A 21,525-nucleotide genomic window follows, 5' to 3' on the forward strand; every position below is an offset into this window, starting at 1 on the left:
GCCAGGAACGCTGGGGTAAAACACAGAGCGGGGGACGCATGTGCGCGCGCGCGCGCGCGCGCCTTTGTCGGGGTTGCGGGTGGGTGCACGGCGTGCGGCTGAGTCTGACTGCGCCCGAGCGTGCGCGGTTGCCTCCCTGCAGCCGGCAGGGGTCGCCTCGGTCCCAGCCGCCAGGTCTCGTCGACGTCGCCTCGGCTCCGCCTCCTGCTCGGTGCCCACCGGTGGTTCGGGTGGCTTCTCTCAGCAGCTCGCTACTTGGGGCGGTCGGGGCTGCCGAAAACGCCGACGGCAGCGGGGAGCGCCGTGCCCACGCTTGGAAGATCAACGGAGTCGAAGGAGCGCCGGGCGCGGCCCTACCAGAAAGGACCAGAAAGTATGGCGGCTCCGGAGCGAAGGGCCTTCGCGCACCGCATTAACCGGTGAGGGACCGATAGATGTATGGACGCGTGTACAGCCCTCCCGGGAAGATCGCGTTTTTCTACCTCTGGACTCGACTGGGGCTGGGGGATGGCTTCTGTGTCCCCAAAGCCCCCGTCTCTCTTCCCGCTTAAGGAATACCGCCCCGCTGCAGTCCTTCTCTATTCTGCCTCTCTTAAGTTTAGCCGGGGACGCTCCAAAGATTGCCCGTATACCTTCCTTCTGGCTACATGTTCCGCCCCACCCCCAGGGAAAGGCGCGCACTCTCCCGGGCCCAGCTAAGCCTTGTAAATACCGCCCCCGCCCCAAGTTACTAGACTACCAAACTGATCCTTGTCCACGCATGATTTTGTTAAGTCGTTTATGGTTTACTGGCGTCCAGGGAGGAAATGGGGTCGAGCTGGTAGGATGGGAAGGAGAAAGGAAACTAGTTTTTCGATCTTTCGTGGACACCTAGAGGCGATGATTACTTGTCGACGATTACCGAATGATCAGCTGCGCCCCACATAAAGTACTCTACTACTCTTCCCCAGTTTTTTCTCTCTTATGCGTGCTGCCGTATAGGCTGCGTAAATAAATGCTCCTGGGCATTGGGTGTTTCTCAGATGCGCCCAGCTCCCTTCCTTGAATGAGTAAAATTGAAGGGAACGAGGAATAAGAGCAGCGAGCTATTTACTCATCACAGAATCACTTATGTCTTTATTCTTACAGAATGGTTATCCTAATCCCTGTTGCAGATCAAGAGCAAGTGTCCAAAGGCTAATGGTTATTCCATGTTTATTAATCTGCAATAAAAGGATGTGTAGACCTGTGGGCACATCCAAACTTGCCCTTTTGGGATCTCTGTTGTTTTTATTATTAATATATTGCTCCAATATTCATCACACTTACAACAAAAAAGGCAAGGAGAGGAGTTTGCATACAAGGGCGCAGAGGAAGATGTAGGTGAGGGTAAGTGAGGAAAGCTGTATGGGAAACTTCCAGAAAAGGCTTTTCTTGTCCACCATTCTTATTCATTTACAGAATTTTAGGGGGGTGGTTCCAAAAAGGTTTTCTCCCTCCCATGTTTTCATACAGTATGTTATGTCTTTTTTATTACTGCTGAAGAAAATCTGTTTTAAAACGATGAAACTGCTGCGCAATGTGTTCTGATTGGTAGGGGCTTTTTGTCTGAAAGCACCTCTGTTTGCTCCACCCCTTGGTTTGACTGGCTCTTTATCTCTTTTCCATTTCCTTCTTGTTTTTACACCAGGAGTGAGTTTGAATGCCACAGAAAGCCATGGTGAAATCTTACCATTGTGGGTCTGCTGTGTGGTCTGGACCAGGTTCCAAAATTGCTGTGTGGTAGGATTAGTTTTCCGAAACCAAGGAGAGAATCAGTGCTCTCTTCTGAGGTTTCCCCACAACACTGCACGTGATTTTTCCAGTCATCCAGACCCAGGATAATAATTTTAGCATTGTTGGTATGGAAACATAATAGAGTCCCCTGGCATGAGTGGCCACTTTTACCCTTTGATCTGCATTGCCCTCAGACCCCCAGCAACAAATTTATTCCCATGGGCTGAACAATGTGACCATCTTGTTTGCATTAGGAAACAGGGAGACAGCATGAAAATACATGGAAAGAGAAGGGAATGATGGCAAGACTGTTTACTTTCATTTGAGAAAAGTCTCTGTGGGAGCTGGAGCAGCTGGGGAGGCCCACCAACATGATGGAACACTCAGGAGGAGGAAGGGAGAAACTTGTCTCATGGTCACAGTGGACCAATTAGGAGGAGGCTACTGTAGTCCTTGGGTGAGAATAGTGAGAAGATAGGGCATTTACTCACCGAGGTGCCTGGTGAGGCCAGAAGGAGGGAGCAGCGTGAGAGGAAATTGCACTGCTTGGGTAACCACATGATGATCTGACTGATAAGTTTCACTGAAAATTTGTGCAGCATAAAAACCATGCAATGCTGCCTGCTATTTTGTGTGAACCTATCCCAGAAGTGATATAATAGAAAGTGGACTTGGTCTATGCTTTATCTTTTTTGTGAGATAAAAAAAGAAAAAAAGCCCATTTTGATTTAGTAGAGTTTTCAAAACTGGAGCAGACTTTTCAAGGAGGTGGTTGGTGACATCCAAGATCAGATTATACATTCCCAGTGTCTGTTTCCCTGCTCCTTCCAGTTGATAATAGTGTATAATCTTAGTTTTTACTTTCAAGGTAGCATTCTTTATCTCAAGGGAATTGCACCTCCACACTTGCCTCATCTAAGTACAGTGGTACCTCAGCTCATGAACACCTCAGTTCACGGCCAAATTGGGTCGCAAACGGAAATTTCAGAAAAATTTACCTCGGTTTGTGAACTTTGCATTGGGTGATGACCACGATCGCGGCCGTATTTCCACACGGACACAAATCACCATTGTGCCCATCTTCCCCCCGCCTGAGCACGTTCACGCCTGTCTTCCCTGCACAAGCGCGATCGTGCCTATCTTCCCACCTGAACACGATTGTGCCCGTCTTCCTGCACGAGCACAGTTGCCATCGTGCCTGTCTTCCCTGCACAAGCGCGATCACAGCCATCTCCCCCAGCCCCCCCGAGCATGATTACTATCACACGATTATCATTTGGACTCTTCCTCCAAACAATAACTCCCCTCCCCACCTAGGTTAGTGTTCTCTACTGAACTGTACTTTGTTGTTCTTTGTTACTTTGTTTCAAATTTTTGTGATAAAAATATATTTACTGAACAGATTAACCTTATTTGCATTGAACCTTATGGGGAAAATTGACTTGGCTTGCGACCAATTCGGATCGAGACCAGAGTCCTGAAACAGATTAAGTTCATGAGCCAAGCTACCACTGTACACATTGAAGATGTTCTGTTGTTTGCAAATGGGGAGCTACAACCATTGAAACATCCTAGTTTAGGCAAAGAGAAAGAGAGGAAGAAGAGAAAGGAAAAGAAGAACCCACATTTAAAAATTACTAGCTTTTTTGTGTAAGAACAGTAAGTGTGGCGGTTCTATTGTGGCAGGTGCTTGTATGCCTCCATACTCAAGGCCTTGTGAACACCTGATGCACAGCAATAGCAATCTCTGCTGCTTCACCTCACCCCTTGCATTTTATCTGGACAAATGGCTGTCTGGATTTAGAGCTCTTGAGGGAAAGGAAATGTGGCTGGGGAATTCATGTAACCAAGAGGCCCCAGCCTCCTTCCCGCCCTCCCCCCAGCATGTCCCTTTTCCCTGCTCCAGGGCCCAGTTGTGATCTGGGGAGCGGGATGGAGCGTGGCGGGGGGGGGGGGCAACAGGAGCAGTTTGGTCAATGCTGGCTATGGCAGGCAGAGGATGTGAGGAGCCCATAGGATTGTTTGCTAACTAGCATTTGATCAAATTAAAAATCCACAGATGTTTGAGAATTTTTCTGTTTGTAATGGTATGGGCTTTCAGAATTCTGAGCTATATTTTGATAACCTTGATTTGTGGGAGCAATGTAAATCTGAATATGAGGGTCTGCATAATACATGTTTGAGAGATGCTAGGGATAGGTAGGATATTCTTTGGATGGTGAAGCTATTCAGTAGAGCATATCCATGTTACTTTTACAGTCATAATTTTTGTTAACATACTTAGTAAATAGATTAACATCAATGTAGTTAAAAGTTTGCACTGTAAACTGGGATGTCCCTGTACTACATTTCATTTTTGCCATAAATTCAGTAACATTATAGTCCTTTGCATATATAATAAGAAAAATGACTCAGTGAGTTCAGTGATACTGATTCTTAGATAATGCTGTATAGGATTGCAGCCTAAATGAACCTACCAGCTCTCTGCTTCTCATTTGAGGGAGGTGTGGAATCACTTTCCTCCTCCACTATATTTTGTTCCAAATGTATTATTTATTTATTTAGCAGACTTATATGCTGCCCCATTCGCCTAAGCCTCAGGGCGGCTTACAAATAAATTGCGGCTAGTTATGTAGTTATGTACTAGTTATGTACAGAGCCTAGTTATGTACAGAGCCTTTCCTACCATTCTGTCCTTTCTTTTTTGTTTATAAGTCTGTCCATATGTTTTAACACTTATCCTAGTGATCCAGGGATCAAGGAATAAAAAGACCTGTGAGCCCAGAGTCTGATTGCCACATTTCTGTATGGTTCATTGTTCTGGTTTGTGTTCTTCTAGTCTGAAAGCACATACACAATGACAGAAAGTTGCGCTCCTCTGATTTGTGCCCCCTTTATAATTAAGGAAAAATGTGTTTTAGCTATTGAAAGGTGAGGAACCATAGTTCATGCAGATACTTTGCACATGGAAAGTCAATCTTCTTATCTCCAGGTAGGGCTGGGAAAGACTTGTGTCTGAAAACCTGGAATGCTGTGCCCTGGGCTAGATAAAACAATGATTAGACACAGGTTGGCACAACTTGGGATATCTAAGTTGGAAACCACTCTTTTACTGGACCAGTAGATTTCTTTGTATGAAGGCAGGAAATATGTTTTCAGTATACAGGTAAAACAGGGAGAGGCTTTGGTGGAGGGGAGTGCTTCTGCTCATTTAACCCTAACAACTTTTAACTAAAGATTTCTTCCCCTGTATTCCCAGATTTGATCTCCATTTTGTCTGGGTTTGGAACATACAGTCAGTATGTCTATTCAGGTTAAAAATGGCTATAATGTTCTAAACCAAGCCTCATGGGTGTACTATAAAGTCATAAAGAAGTAAAAGCAATTATGTGATAGCACAACATTTCCTTGTGTATGTGTGTGCCTGGAAAAACAGTAATGTAGCACATTAAATCCCAACAAAGCATAAGCTAGACTAGTATAAATGGAATAGATTCAGGCTTACAGTCACATTTTCTTTCTTTTCCTTCTTTTTCTTCTCTCTTTTTCTTTAGTTTTGAAAGTGTTGTTTTATGTTGTGTTTTATTGAATTTTACCTATTGTTATGGTGTTATTATATTGTTATTTTAACTTTTGTAAGCTGTCTTGAGACGTTTTTGCAAAGAACAGGATAGAAATGTTTTAAATAAATAAGTAAATGAGTGTTGTGTTGATTTGACAGGATTATATAGACTCTTGTTCGTGGGAAAATGAGGCCAGATGAGAACTGGAATGCAGAAAGTGTAATTCAGTTTAGCTATGCGAAATAAGCTCAGTGACCCCTCTGGATGTTTTAAACCCTTGGAGTGTCCAATGCCTAGTTTTTTGTTTGTTTATTTTTAAGAAGCAGGAAAAAGGGGTGGAGGCAAAACCTTCCACACTCTGTTGGGACCACAGATGGAACTATTGGTGGCAAACATAGGGCTATCTTGATAATCTTGGGTCTTGCTATATTTGAAAAGTTACTATCAGAGCAGTCTGTAGTTATTCAGTGCTTTTTTTGGAGAACATTGAAATGTTATTCATTCATAGATCTATGGGAAGCAAATATGTGAGTGGGGCTAATAATATCCCAGTTATTTGTGGGAAAGAGGTACTTCCCAGGGGATTGTGAGAAAAGTGAAGCAGTTCCTGACTGCCAGATGAAATTAGTGCTAGAAAGCTAGAAGCTTGGCTACAAACACTCCACGTGCATTTTCATTTTTCATGAATTTTCAGCTTTGAGGACTGATGAGGAAGGAGAGAGAAAGAGAGGGCTTTGCTTCTCAGGTAAACAAGGCTAATCTTTTATTAGGGTGTGTCTCTGGCTGAACCTGTGACTTGCTGGGAAGCTCTCACATTATAAACCAGACTGTAGACAAGTTGTGGGAGCCAGATCCTTAGTGAACAGCTAGCAGTGCGTGCCTAAATCTCAGTCCCTTCAATCCCCTGGTGTATGAATTATTTTATGGGAAAGAACAAAAGAGTGTCCTCATCCACTCTTGCCAGGAGGAAACTTTGGCAGTTGTGCTGTGATTTCCTTGGGTCTATTTTCCTCCCATTTGTTTCCTGCTTTTGCTTCCTTTTGACCGCTCACTGGAAAGTTCAGCCTAATGCTTTTGGCATGAAGCCTAATGGTTATTGTTGCTTGAATAGCTCTTGCCTTGACCTCTTCCTTTTGCAGTACATTTAGACTTAAGCAGCAGTTCTTGATGGCTGAACTCTGCAGGCTCTGGTTTTTAAATCAGAATCTTTCTCCCCCACTTCCTTTCTTCCCCCAGGCACTATTGGTAAGAAAGAACTAAAAAGCATTTGGTTGCCTATTTGTGAAGCATCAGTGTGGAGCCTCAGGATAACTTCAGTGCTGGCAGAAGTTGAGGGTGAACAATTCAGGATACCTTCTCTGTTTCTCTGGCTGCTCTTGGCTTCTACTTTTCTCATCAAACCATTGATGGACCTGTACATGTGAACTACAGAAACATTTGCTCATCCATTGCCTTGGGTGGTAGAATGTATATCTTTAATCCCTGCTGAAGGCTTTGTACCTCACCAGTCACAATGCTTTTTCAACAACCTTTAGGATATGTTCCATCCAGCTCAGGAGCACCCTTAACATATCTGATGGATTCCAGTCTAGTTCCCATTCTGTCAGTGTATCTGGATAGGTATTACATTCTTGGTGTTGATATCCATGGAATAGTTATGATTACAGCAATGGTCTAAGGGAAATACAGGGTCAGACATGACTGGCATTGAATTCTAGGACAAGGGTATAATTACTTCCATCTTGTGTCATCTGTTCTTTTGTAAAACTGGGCTGCCATGGTTCATTGATGTGTTTAATGTTTCAGGAAGAATATATACTCAGGATCTCTTAACAGTTAATTAGCTGGTCTTGTGAACTTGACTATTTCATGCTTGTTTAAGAACATATTAAATATCTTAATTGATCAGGTCCAGCACTACTTTTTTTCTTTGCTAGAATTTCAGCAATCAACAGCTTCTAGGTGGTCTACCAACAGTTGGCCAATGAACCACAATGTATTTTCTGTCTTTAGGGACTATCTTCTTTCATACAAGCCTCTTTATTGTTTTCTTTGGGGAGCTCTCCTTTCTCCAGAGGGTAGAAAAATTGTTTAAAGAAACTTGGAAGCTGGGCAGATTGTGGGAGTTTAGCAACTAAGTCTGTGTGTAAAGGCACATAAATGTGAAAGATCTTGAAAAGGAAAGAAATGGGAGGAGTTGTCCCACTTGGAGTTATAAGAACTTCTAGGATGCAGTGAGCATTAGGAGCAAAAAACATGTTCTACTTCCCCCTTCCTTCCAACCTCCCAATATGTACTAATAATATTCTCTGGCTCTGGGTAGTCCTTTAGCATTGTAAGGAAAGATGTCAAGAGGATGGATAAATGAAAAGGTATCTTCTGTGAACTGTAAGCAGTACTCCAAGCCTCTGGTTCCAGTCTGGCTTTACTACAGCTAATGCTAGGGAACGGAATTGCTTAATTTTGGGACATAATTTCTCTCTGTCTTTGTTGATCAAACTCGCTACACAACTAGCATTATTTCAGGGCTCACTAAGTTGTGCTAAGCTGGGCACAAGAGGAAGGAAAGGAAATGACCTGCAGGCTGTTTAGAGCTTTATAGATCGTGTCTAGAGTTGAGATGAACCTTGTCAAAATCTGACTCTCCAGCTTCTGTGGATATCCTCTCATACTTAGCCTGGTTCTGCAAAGTGAACTGAGTCAAGAGGAAGACTGTAAATTGTCCTGGATCCTGAGTTGCACAACTTGCAACCTTCCTTGTCAGGAGTGGCTGCAGGAAGTGGAAGAGGGAGGCTGTGAGTGGGCATACCAGGCGCCATTCCCATTGACCACTGTTCTTTCCCAGCTGCTGCTGCCACCACTGGCAGGCATGGAAGAGGGGCGCTGCTTACACAGTGTGTGATACTCAATTTCTGGCAAGCACCCCTCAAATGCTGGGCCACTTGCCAGAAATTTGGACTCAGGGCCACTACAAAGCAAACTTGGACCTGCAGAGCCAAGCCCAGGGAATCCAATGTTCTGGGAAACTGCTGACGCATCATCCTGCTACAGTAGTCTAGGAATAAATCCTGAAAGTACAAATGACTGTTGCCATATCTGAATCTGAGAGCACTAGAACCTTTATATGCCACATGAGTTTACTGGAACACGGTTTACACCTGTGGGGGTGGTTCTGTATGAGTTGTCAGAGATACTAACTTGAATAATCAATGTGCTGTCACATGTTATTCCTAAGAGAAAAAACTTTGAACTATATTCCAATATGGACTCTTAAGACCTCAACAAGTTGAACCATCTTATGATTTCTTTCCTGTCTTATAAAAATATTTTACATCTATAGATCTACATGGGTTGATCATTTATTTAGCTAACTTAAGTCCTATTCCTTTAGTGAATCTATTCATAGCTTGGGGTTGCTCCTGGACTCAGGGTTATCAGTTGAGTTCTTTTTTGGCTCACCTTTGGAACAGTCAGTGTATTTAAGAAATAGTCTTTTGGTATGTTGAATTGATTTGGTGCAGGACTTGTAGAATACTAATATTCTTCGCATGTTGAATGTTTATCATGCCCTTTATATAATGGACATGGATGGAGTCAGGAAGAAAGTTGGGAGTACTATTTCTTGATTTAAATGAAAGGTGGAGGAGACCTTTGGCAGAAAGTAGAAGGATCACTTTCTTCTTGTGGAATGTGAGGTAAGGAGGGTCTATCCAATGTGCACACTGTCCACTTTTTCTTCAGGTGAAGGTGATGGCTACCAGGAAGGAAAGTTTCCACAAAAGGAGGCAGAAATTGATGGTTGCAAGTGGTTCAAATGGATGTTTTTTCAACACTTGTAGTACAATGGATAGACTCCAACTGGGGACTACTGTTTGGATGGGAGGGTTTAGGTTGTGGAGACCTTTCATGAATCTTTCTGAAAGGGGGTGGGAAAAAGTGAAGGAGCCTTTGATTGGACCCCCAAAGGCAGAGATTGCAGAAAGGTAGACTTTGATGGAGGTAGGTTTTAGACCTCTTAGATGTAGGGAGTGAAAGAACCCCAATACTTTCTGTATTGGTGCTGAAGTTGGATCGAAGGGGTGTTCCTTCATGTAATTCTTGAACTTGGTCCACTTAGGAATAGGAGCACCTAGTGCTGGGACTAGGTCCGGCTGAGTGCCTGCACCTGTGTTCCTTATGCCCACCACATGGACAGCTATGAGGGACATCTTCTGGTGGATGCACCAGTCCCATATTCAGATGGGTTAGGGAGCTCAATTTCGTGCCACTGTGTTTGTTGATGTAAAATACAACTGTCATATTGTCTGACACCACCTGAATATGTCTCCTGACCAGTATGTTCTGTAGGGAAATCAGTGCCTTGTGGACTGCAAGGAGTTTTAGTTGATTGATGTGTGTTTTCCATTTGGAGACAGCCCATATGCGTTGGCTCTGGTGCCATCTGCAATAGGCATCCCAACCGTTGCTGTTGGTTCCAGTAGCATGATAGGCAGTCCTTGAGTCAGGTTTGATTTCTAAGTCCACCAGGAAGGGCTCACTCTTACAGAAAGAGGCAATCTAAGAGCTTTCTGGGGAGAGTCACGACTGGGGCAGGACACCCTTGTAAAACACAACTGGGGTAGTCTCATGCACAAAGATTACCACTGGTTGACGCTGTATGCCCTATGAGCTGTCGAACCTTCCAGATGGTGGACCTTGGTTTGATGCAAAGACAAAGAGCCGACGTTGTCAGTTTTTCTATCTGGTCTGGTGAAAGAAAGATTTGAGCTTGCACAGTGTCCAGGTAGGCTCCAATGTATGTGATGGACTGTTAGGGAGTAAGCATGGATCTTTCATCATTAACATACAGTCCTAGTTGTTGAAGAAGATTACATGTCTTAGCAATAGAAAGTAGGAGGTCATTTATGGAAACAGCTGCTAGCAACCAGTCGTCTTGAAGTCTCAGGTAGGTGCACAAACAGCCATACATTTAGTAGAAATTCTTGGTGCCGTGCATAGCCCAAGTGGTATCACCTTGAATTCGTACGGTTTGGTACCAATTTGGAATCATTGGGTGTAGTCCAGATGGATGCTTATGTGGAAATATTCACCCTTCTTATCTATGGATGCGAACCAATGCCCTTTTCATAATAGCAGCGGAATGCCTTGTAGGGAGGCCATTTGGAATTGTTTTATCAGAATGAAGTGGTATCCTCTGCACAGGTCCAAAATTAGATGCTGGCCACCATCTATTTTTTAGAACAGTAAAGTACCTCGAATATAATCCATGCTTTACTTCAGATCAGTTGACCTGTCAGATTACACCTTTTGGTAGTAAGCTGTTGACTTCTTCAGTTAGGATTGGAGAGGGAGGAGTTATCTGGACCATTCCGAGAGATGACAATGTCTCAAATTCAATTTTGTATCCATGTTGTACTATGGCAAGTCCCCACTGATCTAATATGATGGTTTTCCAAATGGGAAGATGGTAATTTAGGCAGTCACCAAATGAGAATGAGAGAGAGTGGAACAGGTTTGCACTACCCATCAACGTTGCTTTTTTTGGCGTCTAGCCTTCATTTAGGTTGTTGAAAATGGGTAGCATCCTGACTTTGTTGTTGGTTTGGAGGGTATTGTCCATATTGTTGGTACCAAGGGAAAGAGCTTGGCTGCCTGGTCTAGTAGGTTGGGCATTGAGTCAGTGGGGCCCATGGGCACCTTTGTGCTCTAGAATGGAAAGAGACAATGCCCATGCATTGGGCCGTCACCCTGGCCTTATGGATGGTGTCCAACCATTCATCCGTTCTGGCAAGGAAGAAGCCTTCTCCATCGAATGGCATGCTCTCAGTCCTGGAACAGGTCTCTTAGGGTAGGTTAGCCACCCAAAGCCATGCATGTCTGCATATGGCCACCGCACCAATGAGGGCCCTCATATCACAATCAGTGTGATGGTGAGCCATTGAAATTTGTTGTTTTGAGAGCTGAAAAGCTTTGGCAATGAAGAGTCTGGTAAGCAGCCAGAGTTTCAGCCTTCTGCTGAAAGACCTGGTAGAGGTACAGAAAGACCTGGTACCTCCCCATCAAAGCTTTGTAATTTCAGATGTGGAGGCCCAGGCCCATAGCAGCATATATGTGTTGTGCCACCGCATCCAATGGGCAACCCTCTTGGTCGGTCATTGAGGAGTGTTCTCTTTGTGGCCTTCCTTGGGTGAACTTCACAATGGGCATGGATGGTGCAGTAAGCAGGGTATATCTCTTTCCCGTATGCTGTACATCCCCTTCCAGTACTCAGGAAGTAGGATGTTGGCTGATCAGGGAGTTGCCAGGTGTCTTTCATAGTGCAGACCAGGGTTGGAATAAACAGTATTGCTACCAGAAAAGAGCCCTCCATCTGGATCACATGGAAGATCAGGTTTTCATTTGGCTCAGTAACCTGCTGGGTCTGGATACCCAAGACGTGGGCATCCGGAGAACTTGTTCTGAAAACTGACTAAGGAGATCCAGGGCCTTGGAAGAAGATGACATTGTTGGGAGTTGTGGAGACCAGTTCTTCAGAATCTCTTGAGAGTCAGAGTCCAAAACATAGTCCATCAAGTTGGAAGCGGGTGAGCCAGCTGATGGAAAAGGCAATCTTTGCTCAGTTGCAGACTGTGGTTGAGATTGATGTGGTCAGCATCTCGAGGTGGTTGGGTCCTGCTCGAGTTGATGGCTGAAGTGAGGTGGCGTCCACCCTAGGGTATGGAATGGGCTTCCATGGGAGATGGTTGAAGCCCCATCAGTGAGGGTGCTCAAGGATAGGCCAGACATGCACATGATAGGCATGTCATGAGTGGAGCCAGCTGGAGCCAGGGGTCAGACTAGTTGGCCTAGGAGACCCCTTCTGATTTGCTCTGTTTCTATGTTCTCATCACTGGCAACATCCGTCAGAGTGACAAGAACCCTTTTTCACATCTCCATTTTTAGGTGTCCAGCCTTATTTTTGTGGGCTTGTTTAGTAAACACCTGACAATGTGGGCATTTCTCTACATGATGTTCTTCACCCAAGCAGAAAAGACACAAGTGTCCATCAGTGGAAGGCATGTTATCCTGCACTTCACACACTTTTGAAAGGCTGGTTTGTGCTCCAACAAGAAAGCAAAGATTAAGTCTGAGGCAATAGGGGAGATGATAGAAAGGTTTTAAAAAATTAAATGTAGGTTGGGAAGGAAGCTGTGAAATAAGGGGGAAACCAGCACAATTTTGGCCATCTCCCCACCATGAGTGGGGAGATGGCCGTGATCGTGCTGGGGGGGGGGAGATGGCTGAGATTGAGCCCGTCTCTCCCTCCCCCAGCTCACCCCGTTCTGGCCATCTCTCTCCCCCCCATTGTGCCTGTGATTGCGCCTGTCTCCCCACCCCCAGCGCGCCGCGATGACGGGCGCATGCAGGGATGACAGGTGTGATCTTGGCTGTGCTGGAGGGGTGGGGAGATGGCCACACTTGTACTCAGTGTGCGGAGGGGGAGATGGCCATGATCTTTGTTGTTCTTTGTCACTTTGCTTCACATTTTTCTGATTAAAAAAAATAGTTACAGAACGAATTAACCTTATTTACATTAAACCTTATGGGGACATTTAACTTGGGTCATGACCAATTTGGGTCATGACCAAAGTCCTGGAATGGATTAAGTTCATGAGCCAAAGTATCAATCAATTTATGTATCAATTTCTGGCATTGTGTTTTCAAAAGTGACATCTCTGCAGTTTGGTTCTAAGAATAAATTCTGCTTCTTATGTGAGGCCTCAACAAAATGCTGGTGAGGTGCTGTGGATTTGTGTTCTACTGCTTTTTTTTTTTTTGGTTGTTTTAGTTGTACAACTTTTCTCTTGCTACGATATTGGACATATCTCATTCCCAGTTTTGTAACTGATATTCTTCATCGTGGCCTCCGTGCATCACACATTATGGGTGCTGTGCCTGCGCAGTGCCTGTAGCCAGGAAAAATTCAAAGCTTTAACGGATTTTGGCAGGAATGCCACACCCCTCCCCCACTATACTATAAAGGGCGGAGCACCCACCATTTTCCCGCCTTCTTTTGACCTCCAGTCACTTTGCCTAGAGCCATTCGTTACTCTTTCTTACTCTATTGCATATTACCTTGTTGTTCTTGTTCATTGATTCTTGTTGCTCTTGTCTTGTTAAGAAATCCATTTCCAAGTTTAAATCCTTACCTTTCCCATTTAGGAAAGTTTGTTCCCCCTTTTCCCCTTCCCCCTTCCACCAAAAAAAATTAAAATTAAAAAAAAAAACTTTTCTATAGTTCTATTTCTTGCTTGCTATCCATTCTACTTTTCCTCAGTGGCTTAGCGAGTGGCGTTTCAGAAGTGTTCCAAATGTGGGGCCAAGATGACCCCAACGGGCCCTCATGATTTGTGCCTCTTCTGTTTAGGGGAAGGGCACCAGATTGACAAATGTGGCCACTGTCAGTAATTTACTAAGCAAGCTTGAAAAAACCACGAGAATGGCTGCAAAAAATCCTTTGGGATCAGGCCTTGATCGCATCTGATGAGCTTGCTGCTCAGGCCTCCTCAGCAGGCCCTGCTATGGTGTCTTCCCCTCGCCCACCATCCGAGGGTGCCACCTCCAAGGAGACTACCCACTCCTCTCATTCTTTCTTTCAAAAACAAAAGGAAAAGAGGAAGCATACAGGGTCTGAGGAACCCTCGGCTCTGAAAAAAGCCTAAAAAGGCTAAAAATCGAACTGTAAGCAACATAAGGTTGCCCAGAAGCTGTGAAGAGATTCAGGCTCGACTGCTCCATCGATCCCAACGGCCGCTTCGGTTCCGACCCCTTCTGTCCTGACTGCTCAAGCTGTCATGCAAGTCACTCCGCCGGGATCTCCACAAAGGATCTCCTTATCGGCTCCATCAACTCTGGACCGTTCCAAGTTTGTGGGTCCATGTTGGACGGCGAGATCCGAGACTCTCCTCCCCAATCTCAGGCTGGCTATCCATCGGTGCATTCGCCTACACCAATGCCATCCTCACCCAAGGCATCTCCAAGACCTCAGCCTCAATCTGACATGTGTCACCATCAGCGTGCATCAGACCAGCCTTCCAGAAACTGGGTTCCTATGCTATATGGTGGATTCAGCCCATCCCAATCCTATCCTTGGGACTGTCCTCCACCATATGGGTATTATCCCATGCCTTCGGTGCGCCAACATTGTCCTTGTCCGTCGTGGAGAGATGCTCCTTCAACATCGGCGGCTGTGCTCTCCAGGCCTCCTTCGGTTGGTTCGTCCTCCAGTCCTCTGTACCAATACAATTTGGATTTGGAGGACTCAGAGCAGGCTTTCACCTTGCCTGATGCCGTCATTTCAACCCAGGGACCAGGTTCACTGGAGGAGTCATACTCCACATTTGGAGAGTTAATGGCTCGTCTCGCCAGATCATTGGAGATAGAAGTCCAACATCGGGTTGACCCTAACTCCAACGACTTCTACGATATTGTTCACAAGGAACAATCTTCTGCTATCTCCTTGCGTTTGATCATAACTCTCCAGTAGGCCATGATGGACACTTGGGAATACCCAAATCAGCCACACCCTGCTTTTTGGCGCTATGAGTCTATGTTCAAGGTTAGGGAACAGAACATTCCCTCCCTTCTAAAACATCTGAAAGCGAACTCGATAGTCGTCGAGTTGTCCCAAGGTTGAGAGAATAGAGAGCATTCAACTCCTCGAGACAAGGAGGGTTGTAAGCGCGACCTGATGTCGCACCGTATCTATGCTGCAATGGGCCTGGGCTTGCGGATCTCCAATTACGAAGCTACCATGGCCAGATACCAGTACTTTCTAATGCAGAGACTGCAATCTATAACATTCCAGAACAACAGTGAGATCTGGCCCACATCTTCATTTGCGAGTCCATGCAGCTGGCCATTCAGCAACTGAGTATGGCTCAGCATCATGTGGACTGTGATTCCCGGGCTCTTGGCGGCTCTACGCCGACATGCGTGGCTGCACTCATGCAACTTTCCTGATGAGACGAAGAGACACATTGAAGACATGCCTTTTGATGGGTCTGGACTTTTCAACGCTCACACCAACCACAAACTCGAGCACATCTACAAGCCTCGAGTGACTGCATGGAGAATGGAGATTGCAAATCAGAACAGACGTAAGTAGCCACAGTCTCGTTCTTATAGATATCAGCCTTATCAATAATATACTTCCCTTCAACAATACCAACCTTGACAGCAGCGGAACCGAAAACAACCGGGTGCACGCTTTCAACAAGGTTGTTGCCATCCTGCATTGCAGGTCCTGCATTGCAGCTGCATTGATGGGACGTGTGGACCTATTTTCTCTTCAGCTACCCACCTTCCCCTCTCCCTTTTGGGGACTGGCTGCAAGGCCAACTTCCCATTTGGGAGTCCATCGCATCTGATAAGCGGGTACTTTCCATTGTTGAGCATGGATATAAAATCGGGTTTTATACTGTGCCCCCTTTGGGACCAATCTGTTACACATCTCCCTCAGCGGTCCTCCAAGACGAGGTCTCCCAGCTGCTTCGTAAAGGAGTGATTCGTCAACTTTCTCGCACCATGGGGCTTCACGGTTTCTGCTCAAGATATTTTACGGTCCTGAAACGGGACAGTGGTCTATGCCCAATACTGGATCTACGTGGCATGAACAAACTCATTAAGACTAAGAAATTTCAGATGACCACCCTTCAAAACATCCTTCCGTTGCTCGGGAGAGATGATTGGTTCGCATCTCTGGACTTGAAGGATGAGCACTTCCATATCAGATTCCATCCGTCACATAGACGATTGCTCCGGTTTACTGTCAGTACCGACCTTTTCAAGTACAACGTTCTCCCATTTGGACTCACAACTGCTCCACGAGTCTTCATGAAATGCATGGTTCCTGCTTGTGCCCATCTCAGTCTACAAGGCATCCATATTACCCCTATTTGGACAATTGGCTGATTGTCTTCTCCTCTAGAGAGAGCCTACTTTCGGCCATCGATACCACTTGCAATCTCTTAGATAGACTTGGACTTTGTATTAATGTTGAAAAATCCTGCGTTGTTCCTTCACAGGTCATTGAGTTCATTAGAGCACGCCTTGACTCGATCCAAGCCAGAGTGTTTCTACCACAAGCTCAGAAGGACAAGCTTTGGTCTTCCATTCATTGCATTTCCAACAGTAGAGTTGTTCCCATGCTTTCCATCCAGAAACTGCTCGGTCATATGGCCTCCACAGTTGCAGTCGTACCAAATGCCAGGCTGCAAATGCGACCCTTGCAACTTGGTTCAACCGCCTCTTTCACCCACAGTGCATTCTTCTGCATCGCCTACTGCTGTGCCCCCTTTCATCTTTCGGACTTTGACTTGGTGCATGATCAGCGACAACCTCTCCACAGGGGTCCCTTTTCACCAGACACAACCGACCATGACTCTACACCAACACCTCCCTTACAGGATGGGGAGCACATTGTGCCAGTCTTCACACTCAAATCACCTGGCAAGGTCACAAAACGTACAGGCACATCAATTATCTGACACTTCTAGCGGTTTTCAAAGCTCTCAGGTCTTTCGAGTCTACCCTTCAGGACCAAATAGTTCAGATAGCCTCAGACCATTCTATATCAACAAACAGGGCGGCACGAAATCTGCGTCACTAGCACATCTTGCTCTTAGTTTTTGGGGCTGGTGTATCCCCAGGGGGATTAGTCCACTAGCGGACCATCTTGCTGGAGTCGACAACGAAGAAGCGGATGCCCTCAGCAGACATATGTTGACAACTCATGAGTAGGAGTTGGATTGGCAGGTTTGTCACCACCTCTTCCAATGATGGGGCACTCCGGACATTGATCTCTTTGCCTCATTCAACAATTCGATATGCACGAAGTACTGCTCTTGGGCGGGCATTAGCCCGAATTCGATGGAAGACACATGCAAATCAGTTTTTGCTATGCTGCTGGCAGCAAGGAAAGAGCAATCTGTGTCAAGATCTCTGTGCAAGCATGTGTTCCTAGACTCCCATGCCAGCATCACATACTGTCCTATGTTATAGGCCAAAAAGCTTATGCACCTTTCAAATGGTTCATTGTGGGATATGTGTTTGCTGGTAGAGTGAGAAAGGGAAGCAAAAGGACCAAGATCCCATTTCACAGGCCATTACAACATGCCTTGGGTGACTGTTCAACAATCAACCACAGTAACTGGGCCGCCTCCCCACCCCTCTGCCCATCTACAACCAACAGCTATTTGTTTCCCAACAGCTAGGCTGCTTAGCAAAACAGGCAGATGTACGACTAAATCCACTAACAAGATCAAAGGGCATATGGAGGAGGTGGTAGAGGAAGCAGACGGTTGTAAATAAACAGCAATTATGGAGAGAACTTTGAATGGAAGGCCTTAGGTTCTTGGGAGTTGATCCAGGAAACTACCTCACCCTTTCCTTTAGCTACGGAAATGCCTTTATCAGTGAATCCATGCAGGACAATGCACACAGCTCTTGATCAGAAAGGAAACTCTGTGTCATGATCGAACCACAGGCAGAGAATGGTCTGAGAGGTAACCAAAAATAACTGCCTACCGTTCAGCAGGACCATCCATCCACACAAATCCACAGTAATCCAGACTACCCTATGCTCCTGCTTGGCAAAATTAGCTGCAACAAAAGCCAAGCAACATGGCCTAAGGCAAGACCAGATTCCTGAAAGACAGGTTGCTTACCTGTAACTCATTCTTTGAGTGAAAATGCCCTCCTCCTAGCCCTCTCCACCTTGATCTCACTAGGGGGAAGGGTATTTGGAGGAGGAGTTCCAAAGAGGATCTTACTGGATGGGTAGGAATATATGGAGAGAGGTGCTCCCTGGTCCCAAGCCGTTTAGGGCTTTATATGTCAAAGACAATACTTTGAATTGGGCCTGGACTAGAACAGGGAACCAGTGCAGCTGATGGAGGACCAGTGTAATATGTCCTTACCAGCCAGTTCTCGTAAGCAGCTGCACCACCCTGTTTTGTAGATCCAGTCCATTTTCAAAGGTTACCCATGTAGAATGCATTAGAGTTGTCCAGGTGAGAGGTTACCAGTACATGGGTCACTGTGGCAAGGCTCTGTTCATTCAAGTAGGAATGTAGCTGAGAAATAAGCCAAAGCTGACAGAAGACGCTCCTGGCCGAGTCCATCTGAGAAAACAGGGAGAGCTTGGGGCCCAGGAGCACCCCTAAGCTACAAACCTTGTCCTTTAGGGGGAGTTCAACCCTGTCCATGGTAGGTTGAACATTTCCTGGTTGGAGTGCAGGAGTGTCTTGTCTGGATTCAGCTTCAGTTTAATGGCTCTCATCCAGCCCATTATCAAGTTCAGGCACCAGTCCTGGACAGCTACCACCTCATCTGGGTCAGATGAAAAAGTGAGGTAGAGGTGGGTATCACCAGCATACTGATGGCACCTCAGCCCACACCTCCAGCTGACCTCACCCAGTGTTTTATGTAGATGTTGAAAAGCATGGGGGACAGAATTGAACACTATGGAACTCCATGACACAGTCACCATGGCACAGAGTGACAGTCCCCCACACCACCATCTGGAACTGGTCAGCTAAGTAGCAGTGGAACCACTGCAGAGCAGTGCCCCCTACTCCCAACCTGGCCAGATGCTCCAGGATACCATGGTTGATGGTATCAAAAGCTGCCAAGAGATCCAGGATCTCTTGAACTCCCTTATATTTCTCCCTGCAAAGGTTATCCCACAGGGTGACCAAGGCAGTCTTCATCCTGAACCCAGGTTGAAAACCTGATTGAAATGGGTCTAAATAAACAGTTTCCTCCAAAAGTGCCTGGACAAGCCGGCCCACCACCTGTTCAGTCACCTTGCTCAAGAAGGGGATATTGGCTATTGGTCTAAAATAGTTTGCATTGCTCAGATCCAGGCCTGGCTGCTTTAGGAGTGGTGTTATCACAGCCACCTTTAAAGGGGCTGGCACCACTCTCTCTCAAGGAAGCATTGACAGATTCTTGAACCCAGGAAACCCCCTCCCTAGATCTCCCAATAAGCAATGATGGGCAAGGGTCAAGTGGTGGGTCACACTTGTATAAGCACCCTGTCCACATCATCGGGCCGCAGTAATGGACAATGATCCAATAAAACAAGATCAGATGGTGTGTTGGACACCTCTAGGACAACTGGAACAGCTATGGAACTAGGACAACTATGGTATCCAAGTTGAAGCAAATTCAAGTGATTTTGCTATCAAAGTGTTGCACAAATTCATCATAGTGGACTGCCGAGGGTTCAGTGATATTTCTTTTGGGGCCAGAGTCTAGAAGGCCCTGAACCACTCTGAACAGCTCCACTGGACAGCACTCCGAGGATGCAATGCAGGTGGAGTAAAAGAGTATTTTAGTCACCTTTACCACCACAGAATAGCCTTGAATAAGCACTAAGCTGTGTTTGGATGGATTTGGCCTGAGTTTTCCTTCACCTGAACTCTAGCCATCTCTCCACCTGCTTTATCCCCCTCAACTCAGATGCATACCAAGGAGAGGTTGGGCTTTACAGGTGGGGAGAGAGCACTTGGGGTTGATTGTGTCAACTGCCTGGGTCGTCTCTCTATTCCACAGAGAGACCTGGACTTTGGCAGGAGCACCTACCATGCCAGCCAGAAAACCCCTCAGAACCTTCTAGAAATCTGCAGGATCCATTAGACTCCACTTAATGAGTCCCCCACTCCTGCAAAGGGAAGAGAAAGCTGAATGTTCAAACCTCAAGAGCAAGTTATCTGTCCGTGACAAAGGGGTAGTTGTCAAATCCCCTACCACCAGATCACCATCATCCCGCCCAGTTGAGAAAACCAGGTCCAGAGTGTGTCTCTTCACATGTGTCAGGCTGATGACATGTTGAGATAGCCTCATGGTTGTCATAAAGTTCTGAGCCATCCTGGACAAAGTAGCCTCAGCGTGGAAGTTGAGGTCACCCGGGACCAACATCATGGGGGTCTGCAACGCAAATTCAGAGACAACCTCTGTCAGGTGGGTAGCAGGATGGATGGTAAACTAGCAGAATTCCTAATCTTTCCCGATCACCCACACCAGATAAAGACACTTAATGTTGTCTGAAACCAGTCACTGATGGGAAGAGTGTTAATATGGTGGCATATTTTGTATTTTAGCATCATTGCTTTTGCCTCTGAAAATGAATTCATCCTCCATGTGGAAAGAGGTTTCCCACTCCAGGTCTGTGCCTACTGGTAGTGGCTGCCCTAGATTTTAGGAAGGAATTTTTCCCAGCTGTGTATGGAATTATTGGGGACTGAACCAGAACTGCTTCATGCAATGTGAGTGTTGTATCACAGGGTTATAAGCCCTTCTTCCCCATTATCTGCTGCTTACAAGAGCTGGTGCTGTATGCTGAATTAGTCTCTTCGTGAACTGACTCAGCTTGGGAGAGGGACAGATGTCATTTAGTGTGGTGCAGACAGAAGAGACAGAGGTAAGGTCAGATCAGGGACCCAAAGTAGCTCAAGTGGTTGAATGGATAGCTATAATTTGAAGCTCACAGAAAAACATCTCTGCCACAATTCCTGCAAGTATTCATTTCTGTGTATCTTGCATCTCAGTGCGTTGCTTGAAATGATTCATGGACGTTTGCTAATAGTATCAGGGATGTAAATTTTTCTACAAGTCCTCAGCAGCAGAGCAGTTAGATTCCAGGAGGTCGTTCTCTGTCTGCTTTACAGTTAAGCTTTCTCTGAACCACTTGAAAAATAATGTCCACCATTCTTAAATGAGTTTTGCAATTGTACATCTCTAAAACCCAGAGGAAAGTAGTCTCCTTGTCTTTCCCCATTGTACTGATATGGAGTGTTTGTGCCTGGTACATCATGGTGCCTCCTGGCTGTCTGTTCTTGCTTTCTTGAAAAAGATTGAAATCAGATCCTTTAAGTGAAGTATGTAGTGAATTTCAGCAGGGTCCAGCACTGAGCTTTTGTTGGGTGGTTGCAGTGAAGCCAGATTCAGAAAACTGGAATTTTGAAGTTTGGCTGATCCTTTCTGCTGTAATAAATAAATTAGTATTCCCCAGTGATGTGGGGTGGAAATTTTTCCAGTGCTATACCTTTTCATGGATTTTTTTTCCATTTCTTAAGTTCATTAGTAACAATGAATGATGACTATGATTCACTGAACAGTTTAAATCAGGACAAAGAGTTTTTCACATGTCAATTGGTTTACT

General features: G+C 45.6%; 1 protein-coding gene across 1 annotated transcript in view; it reads left to right on the plus strand.

Moving 5' to 3' along the window:
• Positions 1-215: 215 nt before the first annotated feature.
• The window catches only part of DOCK6 (dedicator of cytokinesis 6), a 142,984-nt gene continuing 121,674 nt past the window's right edge, over positions 216-21,525 (plus strand). The window contains exon 1 of the mRNA XM_044422291.1: positions 216-419. Within this exon, the coding sequence (XP_044278226.1) occupies positions 376-419 (44 nt within the window). The 5' untranslated portion in view covers positions 216-375. The remainder of the gene's footprint in view (positions 420-21,525) is intronic.

This window comes from Varanus komodoensis, unplaced genomic scaffold, assembly GCF_004798865.1.
Source record: "Varanus komodoensis strain SLA01 unplaced genomic scaffold, ASM479886v1 scaffold124, whole genome shotgun sequence".
In the NCBI taxonomy this organism is placed as follows: domain Eukaryota; kingdom Metazoa; phylum Chordata; class Lepidosauria; order Squamata; family Varanidae; genus Varanus; species Varanus komodoensis.